General features: G+C 35.0%; 1 protein-coding gene across 3 annotated transcripts; it reads left to right on the top strand.

Moving 5' to 3' along the window:
• The first annotated feature begins 981 nt into the window (after positions 1-981).
• On the top strand, positions 982-15,316 carry LOC140035369 (uncharacterized). 3 transcript variants are annotated; one of them, XM_072076058.1, is made up of 6 exons: positions 982-1,362; positions 2,944-3,003; positions 3,729-3,833; positions 8,871-9,113; positions 14,473-14,527; positions 15,150-15,316. In XM_072076058.1, exons 3-6 carry the CDS (start codon positions 3,828-3,830, stop codon positions 15,161-15,163), a joined length of 318 nt encoding a protein of 105 aa, XP_071932159.1. In that variant the 5' UTR covers positions 982-1,362; positions 2,944-3,003; positions 3,729-3,827; the 3' UTR covers positions 15,164-15,316. The 3 variants fall into 3 exon arrangements, 2 of the variants coding, with proteins under 2 accessions (XP_071932159.1, XP_071932160.1); XR_011839507.1 differs by lacking the exon at positions 3,729-3,833; XM_072076059.1 differs by lacking the exon at positions 2,944-3,003.
• Positions 15,317-15,609: the final 293 nt, after the last annotated feature.

Below are 15,609 nucleotides of genomic sequence, written 5' to 3'. Positions count from 1 at the left end.
AGAGTGGGAAGGGACAAAAAGGGATAATTTTAGAAACCTCCCTTGAGGTTTTTAACAATTTCACCTAATTTTCTTGAGATTTGAAAAATTACATATACCTCACTTGAGTTTACCGTTTTGGTAACTAAAACTATTTAATGGTTAAAAGTTTGAATGAATAATCCAAAATGCTCTCATGATATTTTATAAAGTTCATTTCACCTTCTTATAAAATTATTCAAAAATTATTGAACATGTACAAAATTTCAAACTCATTTCTATTACTTTGAAGGTGGTATTTTCTAAAGAAAAAAGTGGTTTTTTCCTCTAATTATTAATATTATAAATTTATAGACTGTGAGAACCCGAGAAAATTATATGTATATTTATTTTATTTACTTTGATAATAGAAAAATTATATATAACGAATAAACGGTTACCTTAGATGCCTAATTGAAACCCTATAAATTGAGAATTTTAAAAATAAATTCAATAAGTACATGTCTAGAAGTGTAGAAAAATTTTATGAATTAAATAAATATATGACGTGCATATCGTAAATTGTGTTAATTGCAAATATTACTAGACACGTAACATACACTAGAAGTTTAACAAGCACATGTTTAATAAGTTTTTCTTAAAGCTAAACATGTCAAAATCAATGTAAGAAATTATTAGGGTAAATGCAAATTAGAATAAACGAAATTTTGAATCAATGTGTGAGACAATAAAATTACGGACTCTTGGCAAACAAATGAACAAAAATTAAAAAGACCAAACCAACCTTCGACCTTTGGTTAATCTTCCATGCAGCCAAGAAACCAACTAACGTACTACATAAAATGAAACAGAAAGAGGCATAATACTTGAGTGAATTGGAACCGAATGGAAGCTATCTAAGCGGTGGAAGGAAAACAAAAACAAGTAGGTTGGCTGTGTGCTGGGGCGGTGAATAACACCTGGGATGACAGCTGCCCATTTAGTTGCTAAGTGAAGTGATGATCAGGGAAGAAAAGAGACAGCGGTGACATTGTTTGGCGGTGGCCGAGCGAAGAAAAAACATTTCTTTTCTTTTCTTACCAACCACGCACTAGGAGCAAAGCTGAGAGAGTGATTTGGACACCCATTCAGCTCATACATAATCGAGTGAGAGGAAAAGAAAACATTTCTGGTTTCTCTTTGCCTCCAGTCTGCAACCGAGACAGTGAGAGTGAGAGAGAGGCACTGGCTCGCTTCATTTCTTCAGCTGGTAGCCTCAACACCGCAAGCCAAACGTGAGAAAAAAAGGGAGAGCTAGTGCAAGAGTTAGAGGGACGAAGCTAGGAGCAGGAAACCAAACGTGCGATCTGCATTTTTTTTCAAACGTTAGGAGGAAGGAACGAGGTACGTGACAGCAATAACCTTCTAAACAACTAGTACACTTGGATATTACTGTGGAATGCTGGAATGTAGCTAAGAAAAATTCAGCTTGATTGAAGGGAAAACTTGTTTAGGGAGTGGTTACCATTCAGCTCCATCCGAGGAAAAAAAAACTGATCATGCAGCTTGTTAACCGAAAGTAGGGAGAAATATTCCGCTAAAACCTCAAACTATATGCTCTTTTCTTGTCTTACCTGAGAACTTAGAGCAGGGTTGATAACTAGAGTGAGAAGAGCTTGTAGCTGAAGTAAATGCCGGGCAATAACTGTGAAATCTCAGAAAAATTGCAGAACCTGAGTGTTGAGCTGGAACTTGCAACTGATGTCAAAATTTCTTGGGTTAATAACGTTATGGGATGCATGCAACAGATTATTTGTTTCCTTCTTCAGTTTAAGGGGTCAGTCGTAGGTTAATGAGTGTGAAATGGAGAGAACCATACGTGAAAGAACTCTGAGGCAAGCTGCGGTACATCAGTTTTGCAGCCTTGCGCAGAGCTGAATTTTAGTCAGCTTTCCTTTTGAGTTTTGAGCATAAACTTCCCCGTTTTGCTTAAGTTAACTTGAAGATGAATCAATATGCTTTTTACATAATCTAGAACAGAAAACTGAGGAGGAATGAAAAGGGAAAAATGCAGCTGCTAAGCCATGCTGAAATTCTTTTAGCTTCAGCCGAGAGAGTGAAACAGAAGGTGCTTCTGACCGTACAGTTTTTACCTTGAAAATGCGAGAACTGAGAACTGAGTGTCGATGTCTCCATAAGAAATGTAGTTCTATGTCTTAGCTTCGAAACGCTATAAAATTCACCTCAATCCGATAACCATAGCTCCAGTTATGATCAGAATACCAGAAGATGGCAAAGCTGCCTTTCTCGTTGCCTTTCCTTTTGTTCCCGAATGTACTTTGCTAAGATGCTGGCCGTGAGAAACCAACTTTTAACCAGCATTTCTTCTAATTTCCAACCTTGTAAGCTTTCATAAATGGTAGCTACGGTTGGTCTGAGATTTAACGACTATATCTAGTTCCACGAGTAGAGTTAAATTAAAGCAAATGAGAGGAAAACTCATGATAGTTATATACCTAAATTGGCTTCTAATCACTTAATATTGTCTTTACACATATGTTAAAATCTATAAATTTGAGGGACGAGTGTAGTGGAATAAAATTTAATTTACAAATAACTTAGAGTTTAACTAATTTAAAAAAGGGAACCAATGGAATATTCCTAAGCTTTAAACTTAGAATCTTGAGTAGAAAATAATTTAATCCTAATGTAAACATTTTTTAAATTATTAATTTGGAGAGTATGTATATTTCTTGATTTAAGATAATAAAGTCAATAAGTCTTGAAATAAATTGGGGAATAAATATTGCGTATATTTTGTATTTTAAGATCAAACTTGATTTTAATAGTTTAAACAATAAGGTAGAATAAATATTGAATATGTTATATTTTATATTTTAAAGTCAAACCTAATTCGAATAATTTAAATAATAGGTGAACATCTACAAATTGTAAATTTACCATGGAATTATATATTTATCTCAGGAAATAGCCGCGAGCCAGGAAACAAATCCGAGGCTCAAGAGTAAATTATTTGAATAATTGGTGAGTGTTTTTCGAATTTATGTGTTTAACTGTTTATGTGTATCTAAGTGAAATTATGTGACAAATGTACTTATCATGAATTATTACTAAATGATTCATTATAAAGTGTATCTTAATTGTCCCTCGCCTTCTAAGTCGAAAGTGTATTTTATCGCACTCAGCTTAGTTAAGCATTAAGGTTGATAATTGACTAAATATTACTGTAAATGTGCATGAATATAAGCTGTATGTGTACTTTACTACATCGGCTGAACTGGATCCCAAAATCCTTTGTTCAACGGACTATTCGAGCTAGCAAAGAGCTTGGTCAGATAAGACAAAAGATTTGGGTAACTTTTTCAGTATACTCGAGTATTACCATGAGGTTGGGAGATTATTGAACTGATTATTGAATGTAGGGAATTGTTTATTGTTTTGAAAGACATAAGGAGGTGAATTGGCAGAATGTACAATGATATTGAAATGAATGTACAATGACAGTGAAATGAGTGTCTCTTGATACTGAAATGAATGCTCAATGACATTGAAGTGGCTCTAATGCGAGCAACATTGATGAGAGTATATTTTACATGTTTTTAAGTGTATTTATTAGTAAAATTTCAGTAATTTAATCAAGTTTATAACTAAAATAGTTAGGGTTTTGGTAAAAATATACATTTTAAAGTTAAAGTGGCCAACATTGCATTTCTATTAATCTTAATGGTAAAAAATTCATTTTCATGCAGGATTAATGATTCAATCACCAAAGGATGTCAACTGAGGTGAAAAGTGGATAATTGGTGATGAATTTAACTGGTAAAGAAGAAATGAAGTAAATTGAAGAAATGCAAGTGAAAACAACTCTGACACATTTTCGTATTTTGGCTATATCTGGAGCTACACATATTGGATTGAGGTGATATTTATACCATTTTAAAGCTAAGAAAGAGATCTAGATTTCGTATGAAGACATAGGAATCCAATTCGGTTGTTTTCATGAACAAAAAGTCGAAATACAGAAGCTGCACTCTATGGACGAAAATTGAAACAGGGGTTTGACTAGGTGACCGTATTTTGATCATATCTCAGTCTACAACACTCTGATTTGGATGATTCCTGAAGCATTGTGAAGCTAACTCAAAGGCCTACAATTTTGTGTTTTGTACAAAAGCTAGCTCGGCCTCTATCATAGAGAAAATCACAGTTGAAGCGAGGCCAATTTCACATAGTTGAAAACACGAGTTGACAAAACGTGGGTTGATGCCGCGTTTTGTGTAGTCGCATTTTGTAGCTGAAAATCTGCAATTTGCTCAGCCATTTCTCTTGTGCTCATACTAATTTCCAGCTATAAGTTGCAAAGGAAGTCGGTGCACATGCTTCAGAAGACAAAAAGGGCAAGAAAGGTGGCTTATTTTCAAGTCAAAAACATTGGTTATTGACTATCTAAACAAGCTTCAAATTTGGGAATCAAAGGGGGGAATATTTGACCAGGAAAAAGGAGTTTTTGGACCAGCTTTTATACAGAGACATTGGGGAGGTCAGAGGAGGATATATGTAGATGATTTTCTGATAGCAAACTCTCTCTAGCTAGTAAATTTTGCAGGAACACTTGGAGGCTTCATCTTGTAATAATCTAGTATAAGACATAGCAGATTTTTAGAGGGCTTCACCATTACTTGGCTAAGCTTTTCTTTATCTTTCTTGTACTTGTAAACTGAGATGTTTTCCATTAATGAAGTTATGAGTTTGATTATTACATTATCACTGAGTTCTATATCTAGGGAGTAGATGAAACTTATGGCCAAGTGATATAAATTGAATGTGATTTATACTTGTTGTATCTTGTATTAACTTGTTTACTTATGTATGCTTGACACCTTGTTGTTGTTTGATCACCAATAGTAGGTTTATAGTTGTTATTACTCATTGAGAAATGGTAAAAACAATGGAATAACATGAGTAGAGTTTGAGTTGTATATTCATGAGAATAGAAATACATTCAAGTGGATTAAATCTGCATTTCATGCATGAACAAGAGTAGTTTCAGTTTTCACCAAGAGATTAGGAAAAACTGTGAGGACTTGCAAATTCCTTATATATTTTTTTAAAAAAAATTCCCTTTTATTTGGAAATTATTACTTTATAATAGCCCTACTACCCAATCACCCCACAATAAGTGCAAATGAATATAGAAGTAAGGGTTTTCTCTTTTCAATTTCAAGTTATAAGCGCGAACTAGGGTTTTTACGTCTATCCGTAGGGTGACTATCCGGTGCGGAGTGTGGATCAAATCTGGTGATTAAGAGTGAGTTTTAGGTGTTGTTAAGTGTGTGAGTAGAAGTGATAATAATAAGTAAGTAAATTATAAGTTAAAACCCTAGTATACGCGATTTAAGGAAAATCGGCTCGAATCGACGGGTATCGTTCACTACCGATTGGACACACCACTTGACCAACACTTTCCTACCCTAAAATATCCTTGATATTATTACAAAATATCTCCTTCAATCTCAGCATGGAGTGGCTGAATTATTTGACCAAAAAAACAAGGAAAAAGGAAAAAAATTTAAGAATGAATCTTGAAGCAACAAGTGGCGGTCTTCCATTGGATTGTTGACTAACTAATTTACACCATATTTACACCAAAAACCAACCAATTTCCTCCATAATTTCAGAATACCAGCCGAGAGCAAGAGAGGGAGAAGAGTGAAGAGAGCTTTCCAATTTCCAACCTTGAATCCAACATTTTGAGTGAAAACAAGAAAAACTAAACCGATTAATCACAAGTTTGGGAGCTTAGGAAGCTTGGAAGCTAAACTTTGCAAGGGTATCCTTTGTAAGCTTGTTATTGAGGTATATTGGCTGTCCCTTATCTTTGGTTCTTTGTTTTTGGGCTTAAGTTGCTATACAACTCATGTTTTGATTAAATTGGTAGCTATACAAGTAGTTGTGATGATTTTGGGTGCATTAGTAAGGTAGGTTTTTATAATGTTCAGCCCTACTTCTTATTGTGTGGATGGTATATGATGTACATAAGCTTGTATATGAGGTGGTAGTGATGGTTTTAAGCTAGAAATGTGAATTATACCTTGAATGTAGCAAAATTCCAGAAGTGAAAATCCTTAGTGCCCTGTTCTGCCTAGTTTTAGTTCACCTTGATAGAGGTCTAATTAGGCTTAGCACAAAACATGAAAGTTGTAGAGAGTAATGTTTTATAGTTTTCTACAAAATTGCACCCCAATCCGAGCATTGTATCTCATGAAAAGACAAAAATACCCCTGAAACTGCCCTAGGTGGAGTCCAGCAGACAGTTTTGACATTGCCTCACGTTGGTTGCATTTTTTCACCTCGATTCGCATCAAACCAATCTTTGGCCAAAACATGAAACTTTTACCCCTATGTCTTATCTTTCCAACGCCCCTGAAAACGCCTCAATCGGACTTTGGTAGCCTGAGTTATTGTCGTGTAACCATAGTGCGGTCAGCTAACTTGTTTGTGAGATTCTAGTCTGGTACATTGAAATTTTGACCTAGCTACACCACTAACTGGACTGAGTGGTCTTCATCAAAGTTGTAGATCTTGGTCTTAGCTTCGAAACGGTATAGATTACATCCCAATATGATAAGCATAGCCTCAGTTGTGTGCGTTATGCAAAACAACGTCAAATCTGTCTTTTGTTTCTTGACTCAAACTTCATTTCCGCACATGTTCCTAGCTTGGTTTGGTACTTGTATGACTTTGAGCCTATTAAACGGTTATTGAAATGAGATTATTTTGTGTGTGACTTTGGGACTGATTGAGGAAAAGAATAAAGCCATGAATGGCTAGAAAATAGATAAATACAAAGGGCGTGCTACCCAAATTTACGCTCGAGGGTTAGGTAGATATACTTGCGACTTAAGTAAGGCTTGAGAGCGAGTACCTCTTGAGCTATCTAGGATATTTGCGTCTTCTTTTATCGAGGTATATAAGTTAGAATTTGGCCGACCTTGTACCCTTGGAAAATGAAAGTAATAATCAATAGAAATACGTTTTACTCGTTCTTTTGACTCCAATGGGAGTTCTAAAGTTTTAACCGCTTTTTTACCGAAACTAGATGAGCGAGTATAAATTTTCGGGATTTGATAAGTATCTTGAATACTATTTGAACGAGTTGCATTTACTTGATTTTCTTGAAGCGAAACTCCTATATTTCGAACTCTAGAGAGTTTTACATTTGTCAATGATATTTTATCGCAAATTTGGACTCCAACTAAGGAGTTGGACCTGAACGTGATTTTTGAAAAGCACTACATTTTGTTGAGTGCTTCTAAATACCTGATTGAATTGGAAACTTGTTTTCAATACTTGACCAATGTGATTTAATGATATATCATTTCTTTGGTCGGGCAAGAGTGTACCTTATCGCACTTGCCCTAATATGAGATATAATTGTTTATGGTTGCAATGGATCTGATATATTTGTGTATATGGTGCGCACTTCCTGGAATTCCAGAAACCCTATGGCGAGTTACTCGAGTCGAGCCGGCAAAGGTTTGGTCGATTGGGTAACGAATCCTGGGTCTTTTGTTTTGTCGTGTGGAGTGATATTTTCTCGACTAATCGGTATACTCGAATATTACCACCCGTGTTTATTGAGGATTTTGGGCCCAGTAGGGGGTTTGGATGGTGGACGGAGAGTAGTTTAAGTGATGCTCTATGGGATTGGTTACTTGAAAGTTGACGGAGTATCAACTATTACTTGATCAAGCTCTGGTGATGCAATGGGAATTTGGCTCCTGAGAGCCATCCGTATCCTTATACTTGGAATGATTAGTAGTTATCGTATTATTGTTTCGTTTTTAAACTTTACACTCGCTCATTTTAAGATTTGCTACTTGAAGTGTTATTGCTCAATTTTATGAACTTTTCATACTCATTCGTTACTACATTGAATCTTGTACTGATAAACAATGGTCGATTTGCTATTTGGAACCTCACTGGGCTTTTAGCTCATTCCACGCCATTTGTCTTCCTTACAGGGGGTACGAGCGAGGCGTGGGACCAGTACAGACTAGCGTAGTCTAGTTTTTGACTTTTGTAAATGTACTCACACGAGTTGCTCGATTAGGGTTGAGTTTATTCAGAATTCCAATCTTTTGATGTATTTGTATGTCCCAAGTTTGGGAACTATTATTTCGTTTATTATTGAGGTTGCACCTTATTTTATTTGATGTGAGTAAGTGAATTCTGGCGAAAGTTGGGCAGGCGGTCCGCCAAACCCTTTGGTTCGCCCTAGGGGGAGGTGGGGCCGTCACAAAAACTAAGCTTTTTAGACCAATTTTATCTTGAGAATGAAGTTTTGGCAATTTTGAAAATGAATCCCTGGTTAAACAAGAGTAGTAACAAGTATTAAATTCATTCATTTGGATCATTTGTGTTATAAGTGGAATCTACATCCTTAGATTCAAGTATTTGGTGAATTTTTCTTCATTTGTGATATTGCAATTATCTAGTTAAGGATTTTAGATAGTAAAAAGATTGTAGTCAGATTTAATTCTGAATTTTCTGTTCAAATATATTGTGAGTCTAAATAATAGAGTAAATTAGGATCTAGTAATTGTTTAAGTTGATTCTCATGAGATCGACCCGATACATACTCTACATTACGATTTTGGCTTGTATACTTGCAGTCAAATAGGTATAAATTCGGATTTAACTTACACTTGTAGTAAAAAAATTCATCAAGTTTTTGGCGCCATTGCCGGGAAGCGGCAATATTAGGGTCTAATCATCTCTATTAATTTAGACATCTTTATTTTTTAGTTAAGCTTTCTATAGCTAATTTTACATTTTAATCAGTTTTTGATAAATAAAAGTTGCATAATCTCTCTTATTTCTGTTTGTAGTGTATGCACCGGACATCTCGAGAAGTAGCACTTTTCGATTCAGAAATTGAGAGGACATTACGTAGACAAAGGAGGCATACACCACAGCAAGACGAACAAGAGGTTTGGCAACCGATAGAGGAAATCTTAATAGAGCTACCATTTGAAGAAGAGATGACCGAAAATGAAGCAAATAGGCGAGCTCTACGAGATTTTGCTCTACCGGGAACACAAGGGTCTCAAACAAGCATAGCAAGGCCTACGGTAAATACTAACAATTTTGAAATTAAACCATCACTTATCCAAATGGTTCAACAATCTCAATTTGGAGGTAATGCAGTAGAAGATTCTAATTCACACTTAGCTACATTCTTGGAAATATGTGATACCATTAAAATGAATGGAGTTAGTAATGATGCTATAAGGTTAAGGTTGTTCCCATTTTCTTTAAGAGATAAAGCAAAAATCTGGTTGCACTCTCATGCTCCTAACACTTTTTCCACATGGGATGATTTATCAAGAGCATTTCTGAACAAATATTTTCCACCAGGTAAAACTGCTAAATTAAGAATGGATATTACTAGTTTTAGTCAACTAGAGAGTGAATTGGAAAATAAAGTTGAGGGTTAGTGAATGATGGCAAAGAGATAACTAGTGGAGTATATATTGAATTATAAGAATAAAAAACGAGTAGCTGCACGGAGGTAAATTAGTGGATAAGATAAGATGTTATTAAGAAGTTTCAATTAGTGCGAGTGTGACAAAATTTATGGTAAACTTTGGAGATCTAAGACTTGTTATAATTAGGGTTGGAGTTTTGGATGAGATAGGTGTTTGAATTTGTTAGATGTACAAGTTTATGGTTAAATTCAATGATTCCCGATTAATTGAGCTTGGGTTATGGAAGAGATTCCTTGGACTTTGATTACTAGGCTAGATGCCTCGGGAATTCTCTATGCTTCATAGTGTAAAATTTTGGTGAATCTTGGCGGATAAGATAAGAGAGCTTGATATATGTTGATTATGGGATATTGTGGTTAATTCATGAGATTGATGAATTATAATAGGGAAGTGATGATAGGATCGGTGAAAATTTTTGGTAGTATCGCTACTGGCCGAACATGTTTAGTTACCTTTAGCCCTGTTTTCTTACAAATCATTGGCAAAATTTTGCTTAATATTTTAAACGTTGATTCTTGAAAATGAAATTTGAAGTTGAAAGGAAATAATTTTTAAACCTGGTTTTGCCAAAATTTTGTTCCAAAAAGGAACACCGTACAATTTTAAAAATTGTGATGCATTGGTGTAATATATATATATATATATATATACACACACACATATATACTCATACATATATCATTAAAAAAAATTTAATTAGTTTCGTTTATTAGATTTAAGAGTTGACAATGGCTCTTTTCACGGTGTAAAAATTTCCAAATTTTCTTAAATTCTATGAGCATCGGAAATTTTCCTAAGATAAATGAAATGTCAAATCCATTCTTGTTTTTCCTATTTGTTAAAGCTGTAATTTAAGGTCAAGATCCATTTATTTACAAATTTCATCTTGAAAGAATGCCTTTTGGGACAAATGTAGAATTTTTGAGTGGTATAGGACTGGTGCTTTTTGGATTTATGAAACTTAAAAATACAAACAAGTTTAGTTTGAAATAAAAGTGTCCTTTTAAACTTTATGGCCTTAAATTTGAAAATATTGATTCGATGTGAACTTGAAAAGAGACACGAGAAAAAGTTAAGATTAACTCGTCAAAGGATATTAATGGTTTGAAACCGTTAGAAGAGTTGTACAGATAATAGAAGGAAAGATTGATAGATAGTCTTGTACAATCCAATGGGATCCTAGCACTTGATCTAAGTTGAAACTGAACGAGGAGATGAGATCTACTGGTATTATGATGAATTGACCTGGTTGAGTAACTAGTGAGGTTCTTCCTTGTGAACTTAATGATTATTTTACATATATCTTGTGATTGGCCCTATAGGCATGTTTTAAACTTTTACGAATATTTGAACTTCTCTTATAAATAAGAATGAATATTGGTCGTGAAATGGGAGAGTAAATAGTTAAGTTTTATGTGGCATAAAAGCTAATTCTCAGATTAGGTGTGAAGAGTAGAGGCTTTGGACCAAAGTTTAAGTATATACGAACCTGCATGTCTGCTTATTTTCTTAAAAGCATTTTATTCTCAAAAATGATAATGATTTTTCTTGATCAAACGTCCAAATAACAAATGTTAAACTTCTTATCAAAAGTCGAATGCATTTAGAAATTTTGACTATCAAGATCAGAACCAATTTCTTTTCTTCTTGTCTTCCATTCGAATAGGCATTTTATTTATATGTATGTAGACCACAATTTTTCCAAATGTGTATTTGATATTCTGTTATTAGTTTGGTTACGAAAGGTACGTGAACAAGCTTTCCTCAAACGAATAAGATTTTTGGTTTGGGACAAAAGAATTGGGTCATTTCTAAAATTGTTAATTTTGAAAATCACACACTAGTAAATAATTTTGGACAATTTGAGTACGACAATTTGGTGAGTGAAATCTTTTATAGAAAATATATCTTTGTACTCGAGTTTTGAACTACATAATTGAGTCATTTGATTTAGTCGAAAAAAAAGTAAATTTCGAGGACGAAATTCATTTAAGGGGGGGAGGATGTGAGAACCCTGAAAATAGATATATAAATATCAGTGCATATTTCATATATCAGGAGAAGATTGCGGTAAGAGTTGTATTCTGTCCATTTTAGAATCAATAAAATCTTTAAAAAAAAAGTGCATATTTCATTTGCATTTTTAATTCTTTAATAAATTTTAGCATTAAGTCTAATTGTTTTTAAATAAGTGCGTAGAAATAAATTTTATGTGCAAAATGAAAGAATTGTGCTAAATTATTAAATTTCCTAGTTTTGTTACATTAAATTCATATTTCAAAGGTAAATTATTTCATTGATATAACAATTAATTTCTTTGAATTCCGATAGCTAATCTTAAGCGTTAATAATGCTAAGTGTTAATAGGAACCTTAGAATTAAGATGAATTGATATATTTTTGATAAACCGTTACAAGTACATTGGGTGCACTTAGGAGGTTAAAATCTCGATAATTGAATTTTGCTAGATTAGCATTATAGTAGGTATCCAAATTGCATTTGGGGTAAATTTTGGAATTAGGTTAGAATCGAGGACGTAAGTGGATATTAGGACGAAATGTGAAAAGACCAAATTTAGCCTCCACCATCCTGGAAATAAGCATGCAACCATCGAGCTGCATTGGCCAGCCTTCAAATCCAAACATCTCATTGCTGCCGGATGCATTTGTTTTCACTCAAACACTCCACCTTCCTTACCGCGGCTCAACCCCATTTCATCTCCAACTCACCACAACACCTCACCTCGTGATCATCGACCAAGTGAGAGAGAGAGAGAGCTTCCATTTCCTTTCTGATCAGAAGCTGGAGCAAGAAAGGAAACTGCGAGCTGCAACTTTTTCTGTTTCTGTCCGTGAGCCTAGGGAAGAAAGGGAGAGGCCGTGCATGAGTTCCGTCTGCACCTTCACCTCCACCATCTCACCCCAACCACAACAACAACACCTCTTCACCTAGTAAACATCGACCGGTAGTGAGGAGAGGGAGAGCTCCTCGGCCTGAGCAAGAGAAAGGAGAGTAGAGAGAGCAGTGAGCTACATTTTCGTTCTGTCCGAGAAGGTGAAGCGAGAGGAAGAAAATTTCAGCTCTGCCACGTGAGTAAGCTGCACTGTGAGGTAATTTCTGGACTAAATTGCGTTGATCAGAGGTAGATTGAGCCATCTAGGGACATGCATGCATTGTTTGTGCAGTTGGATGATGAAACCAAAGCATGAGAAAATCTGGTTTGGGAGAAAATGGTTCTGCCGAGAGTTGATTAGGAATTGCAGCTTTAATCTTGTTTATTTGAAGTAATCTGAGCTTACAACTGTGATTAACTAACTAGAAACTAGGTGTTTAAGCTTTGCATGCAGCCCAATAGCCGGTTAAGCAAGAAAAGGAATAATGAAACAGAAATCCGATGCATGCAACCTCATCCGAGGCTAGCCGAACCAATTTCTGGAAATTTGGATGATTTCTGCTGTTAACCGAATCTGATTTTTAACCAGAAAAATTAATTAGCTAGCTAAGTGTTTGCATGTAGAATTTGAGTACCTAATACCATGTTTTAGCCAAGGAAAAGTTGGATTTATAAACACCTAAGTGCTGGAAAATTCTTGATAGCCGAGAGGTTTGAGCAGGAATTTTCAGTTTGTTTTTGGAAATTTTAACTTGTTTCTGGAATTTTCCTTGGAATATAATGGCTTTGAAATGCATGAAAAATGTATATTTTAAGCTGTGTAAGTTGTTTAGCTATGAAACATTTGATATTTTGGAGGTTTGAATAAAAAAGGTTGAAGTGTAGATCTGGAAAATTTTCAAGCGTGTTGATAGAGATAGTAAAGGAATTTTCCAGATTTCTTTTGGCAAATTTTAGTTCCAAAACTGCTGTTTCAAGCTGTAAAATATTTTATGCCCATTGATTTCACTTTAAGAAATATTAAGAGGGTTATGCACGTATACCTTGGGATAACAATTTGATTATACTATGGTTAAAATGTTGAGGTGGAATTCTTGATAGTTTGGAATAACAATTGCTGGAAAATGTTTAAGTTATCCTTGTTTCTGAACAATAAAAGTTTGGTTGAAATGTTGGCTATATTGTTATAAGAAATAATTGTTGGATGCTAAGGGCTAATGATTGATGAAGCCCTTGGCCATTTGAATGATTTTATACAAGTGTTAAAGTGTGATGAAATTAACTGCTAGAATTGCTTGCAGGCTTTATATTTATTTTGCTTCAACTGTGATGTGATATGAACTTGCCAAAACCAAGAGCTAATGATTGACGAAGCCTTGGTCATTTATTCCATTTTGATCAGAAGTGAATCTATTGAAAACCCAGGACTAATGATTGACGAAGCCCTAGGGATTTTCTATTAAAATGTGATTTTGATTTGCTGGCAAATTTGAACCATAATGTGATTTCGAAGTGGGATCGAAATTGTGAAAGTCGTTTCGACCCTGTGAACTCGAGCAATTTTGATCAAGCTAATCAAAAATATTTTTTCGCTAGTATTAAACGATAAAATTCAGTAATTAGTATTTTGCCCTAAATCTTGCCAACCGACAATTTTCCTTTAGCTTAAACTAGCCTTGATAGTTATAGAAAATAATTTTTCTAGCTTTTAAAACCCTAAGTCTTGTTTCATTTCCTTTCCTTTCTTTAAGACCTGTCCCTTGCTAGTTTTCTAGAGGAAATTTCCAAAATACGAGATTTTAGCAATTTTAACTAGACGTGCAGAAAACTTGTTCGGCAAGAAACATTATTTCACGTAAAATTTATTTTAGTAACACTTTTACAAGAAAAGTAATATTAACGAAACTTTACAAAGTATTTTACTAGTTTTAATACTACATGGTTTGTTGAATTATTCCAAGAAAATAAACTAGCTATACTAAGAATAATTTTTCCTACGTAATCCTAGAACTAGTATAGCCCACTTATAGTTAAATTTTGGTATTTTAGGGTTTAGCAAGGACGCAGATTTTGATTCCCAACTTGATCAGTAACTTCACTCTTGGTGAGTGTCCCTACTTGTTTTATTCCTACTTGATTAAAGTGCTTTCTTGACTTGAAATGTGATACTTGCAAAACTAGTTTTTGATCCATCGAAGTGAGCAGTGTGTACTTTATCGCACTAGCCGTTCGAGTGGTGACTTGCGTGAAACATATTTTCCGTGAATCTAAATGTAGTTGCGTCGTTGGGTGAATCTCTCGACTCCTGAATCCAACTACAGTAACGTCGTTGGGTGAATCCTTCGACTCCTGAATCCAACTGCAGTAACGTCGTTGGGTGAATCCCTCGACTAAATTTTCTAAGGGTATATCTCGAGTATACTGCTTCCTTAGTTGGCGTTCGGGCCCGGGACAGGGGTAAGAACGGTGACGGGTTAGGAGTAAAAATGAGAGGATCTACATGGACTATAAGTAGTGAGAGTTGACGGAGGGTTAACTACGATGAATGGTGATCAAGCGAGGAAAATGGCTCCTGAGAGCCCCTGTATCCTACCTTGTGTTGTTATCCGCTTTCCTACTTGTTTACCTTAGTCAATATTGATTCTTGCTATTTGTTCATTTAGATGCATGTTTTGGGGCACCACTGAGCTTTAGCTCACCCCACGTTTATTTGTTTTCCTTAACAGGTTCTGGAAATTGAAAGTTTTGAAACTTACTCATGTTTTCCTTTTGGGATGTATTTGAATACTATGACTACTTTTGTGGGCTGTAATGCGTTTAATTTGGATAATGTACTTTTTATTTTGGATTGCCACTTGAAGCTAGAAAATGTGTAAAACTTAATTTGGATGCTTGGCTTGATTGTCGTATTTTGTTGTATAAATTTTTACTTAGTTGGGACGGTACGATTCTATTCCGCAGTTCGTAACGCGTGAGATTTTTAGGAGCCGTCGATTGGCTACGTTAAATTACTACTATCTCTGAAGTTAATGTGGTTTTAGTGACGGCCTTCTTCGGGAGAATTGTTTTGTAATAGCTTAGGTTATTCTTCGAAAGAATTTGGGTTAGAATGCTTGCGTGAGTCCTGGCGAGAGTTGGGCAGACGGCCCGCCAACCCTTTGGTTCGCCTTAGGGGGAAGTGGGGTC

This window comes from Coffea arabica, chromosome 2c (genome assembly GCF_036785885.1).
Source record: "Coffea arabica cultivar ET-39 chromosome 2c, Coffea Arabica ET-39 HiFi, whole genome shotgun sequence".
Classification (NCBI taxonomy): Eukaryota; Viridiplantae; Streptophyta; class Magnoliopsida; order Gentianales; family Rubiaceae; genus Coffea; species Coffea arabica.
Note: the sequence above shows the minus strand (reverse complement) of the source record. Positions and strands in the feature narration are given on the sequence as shown.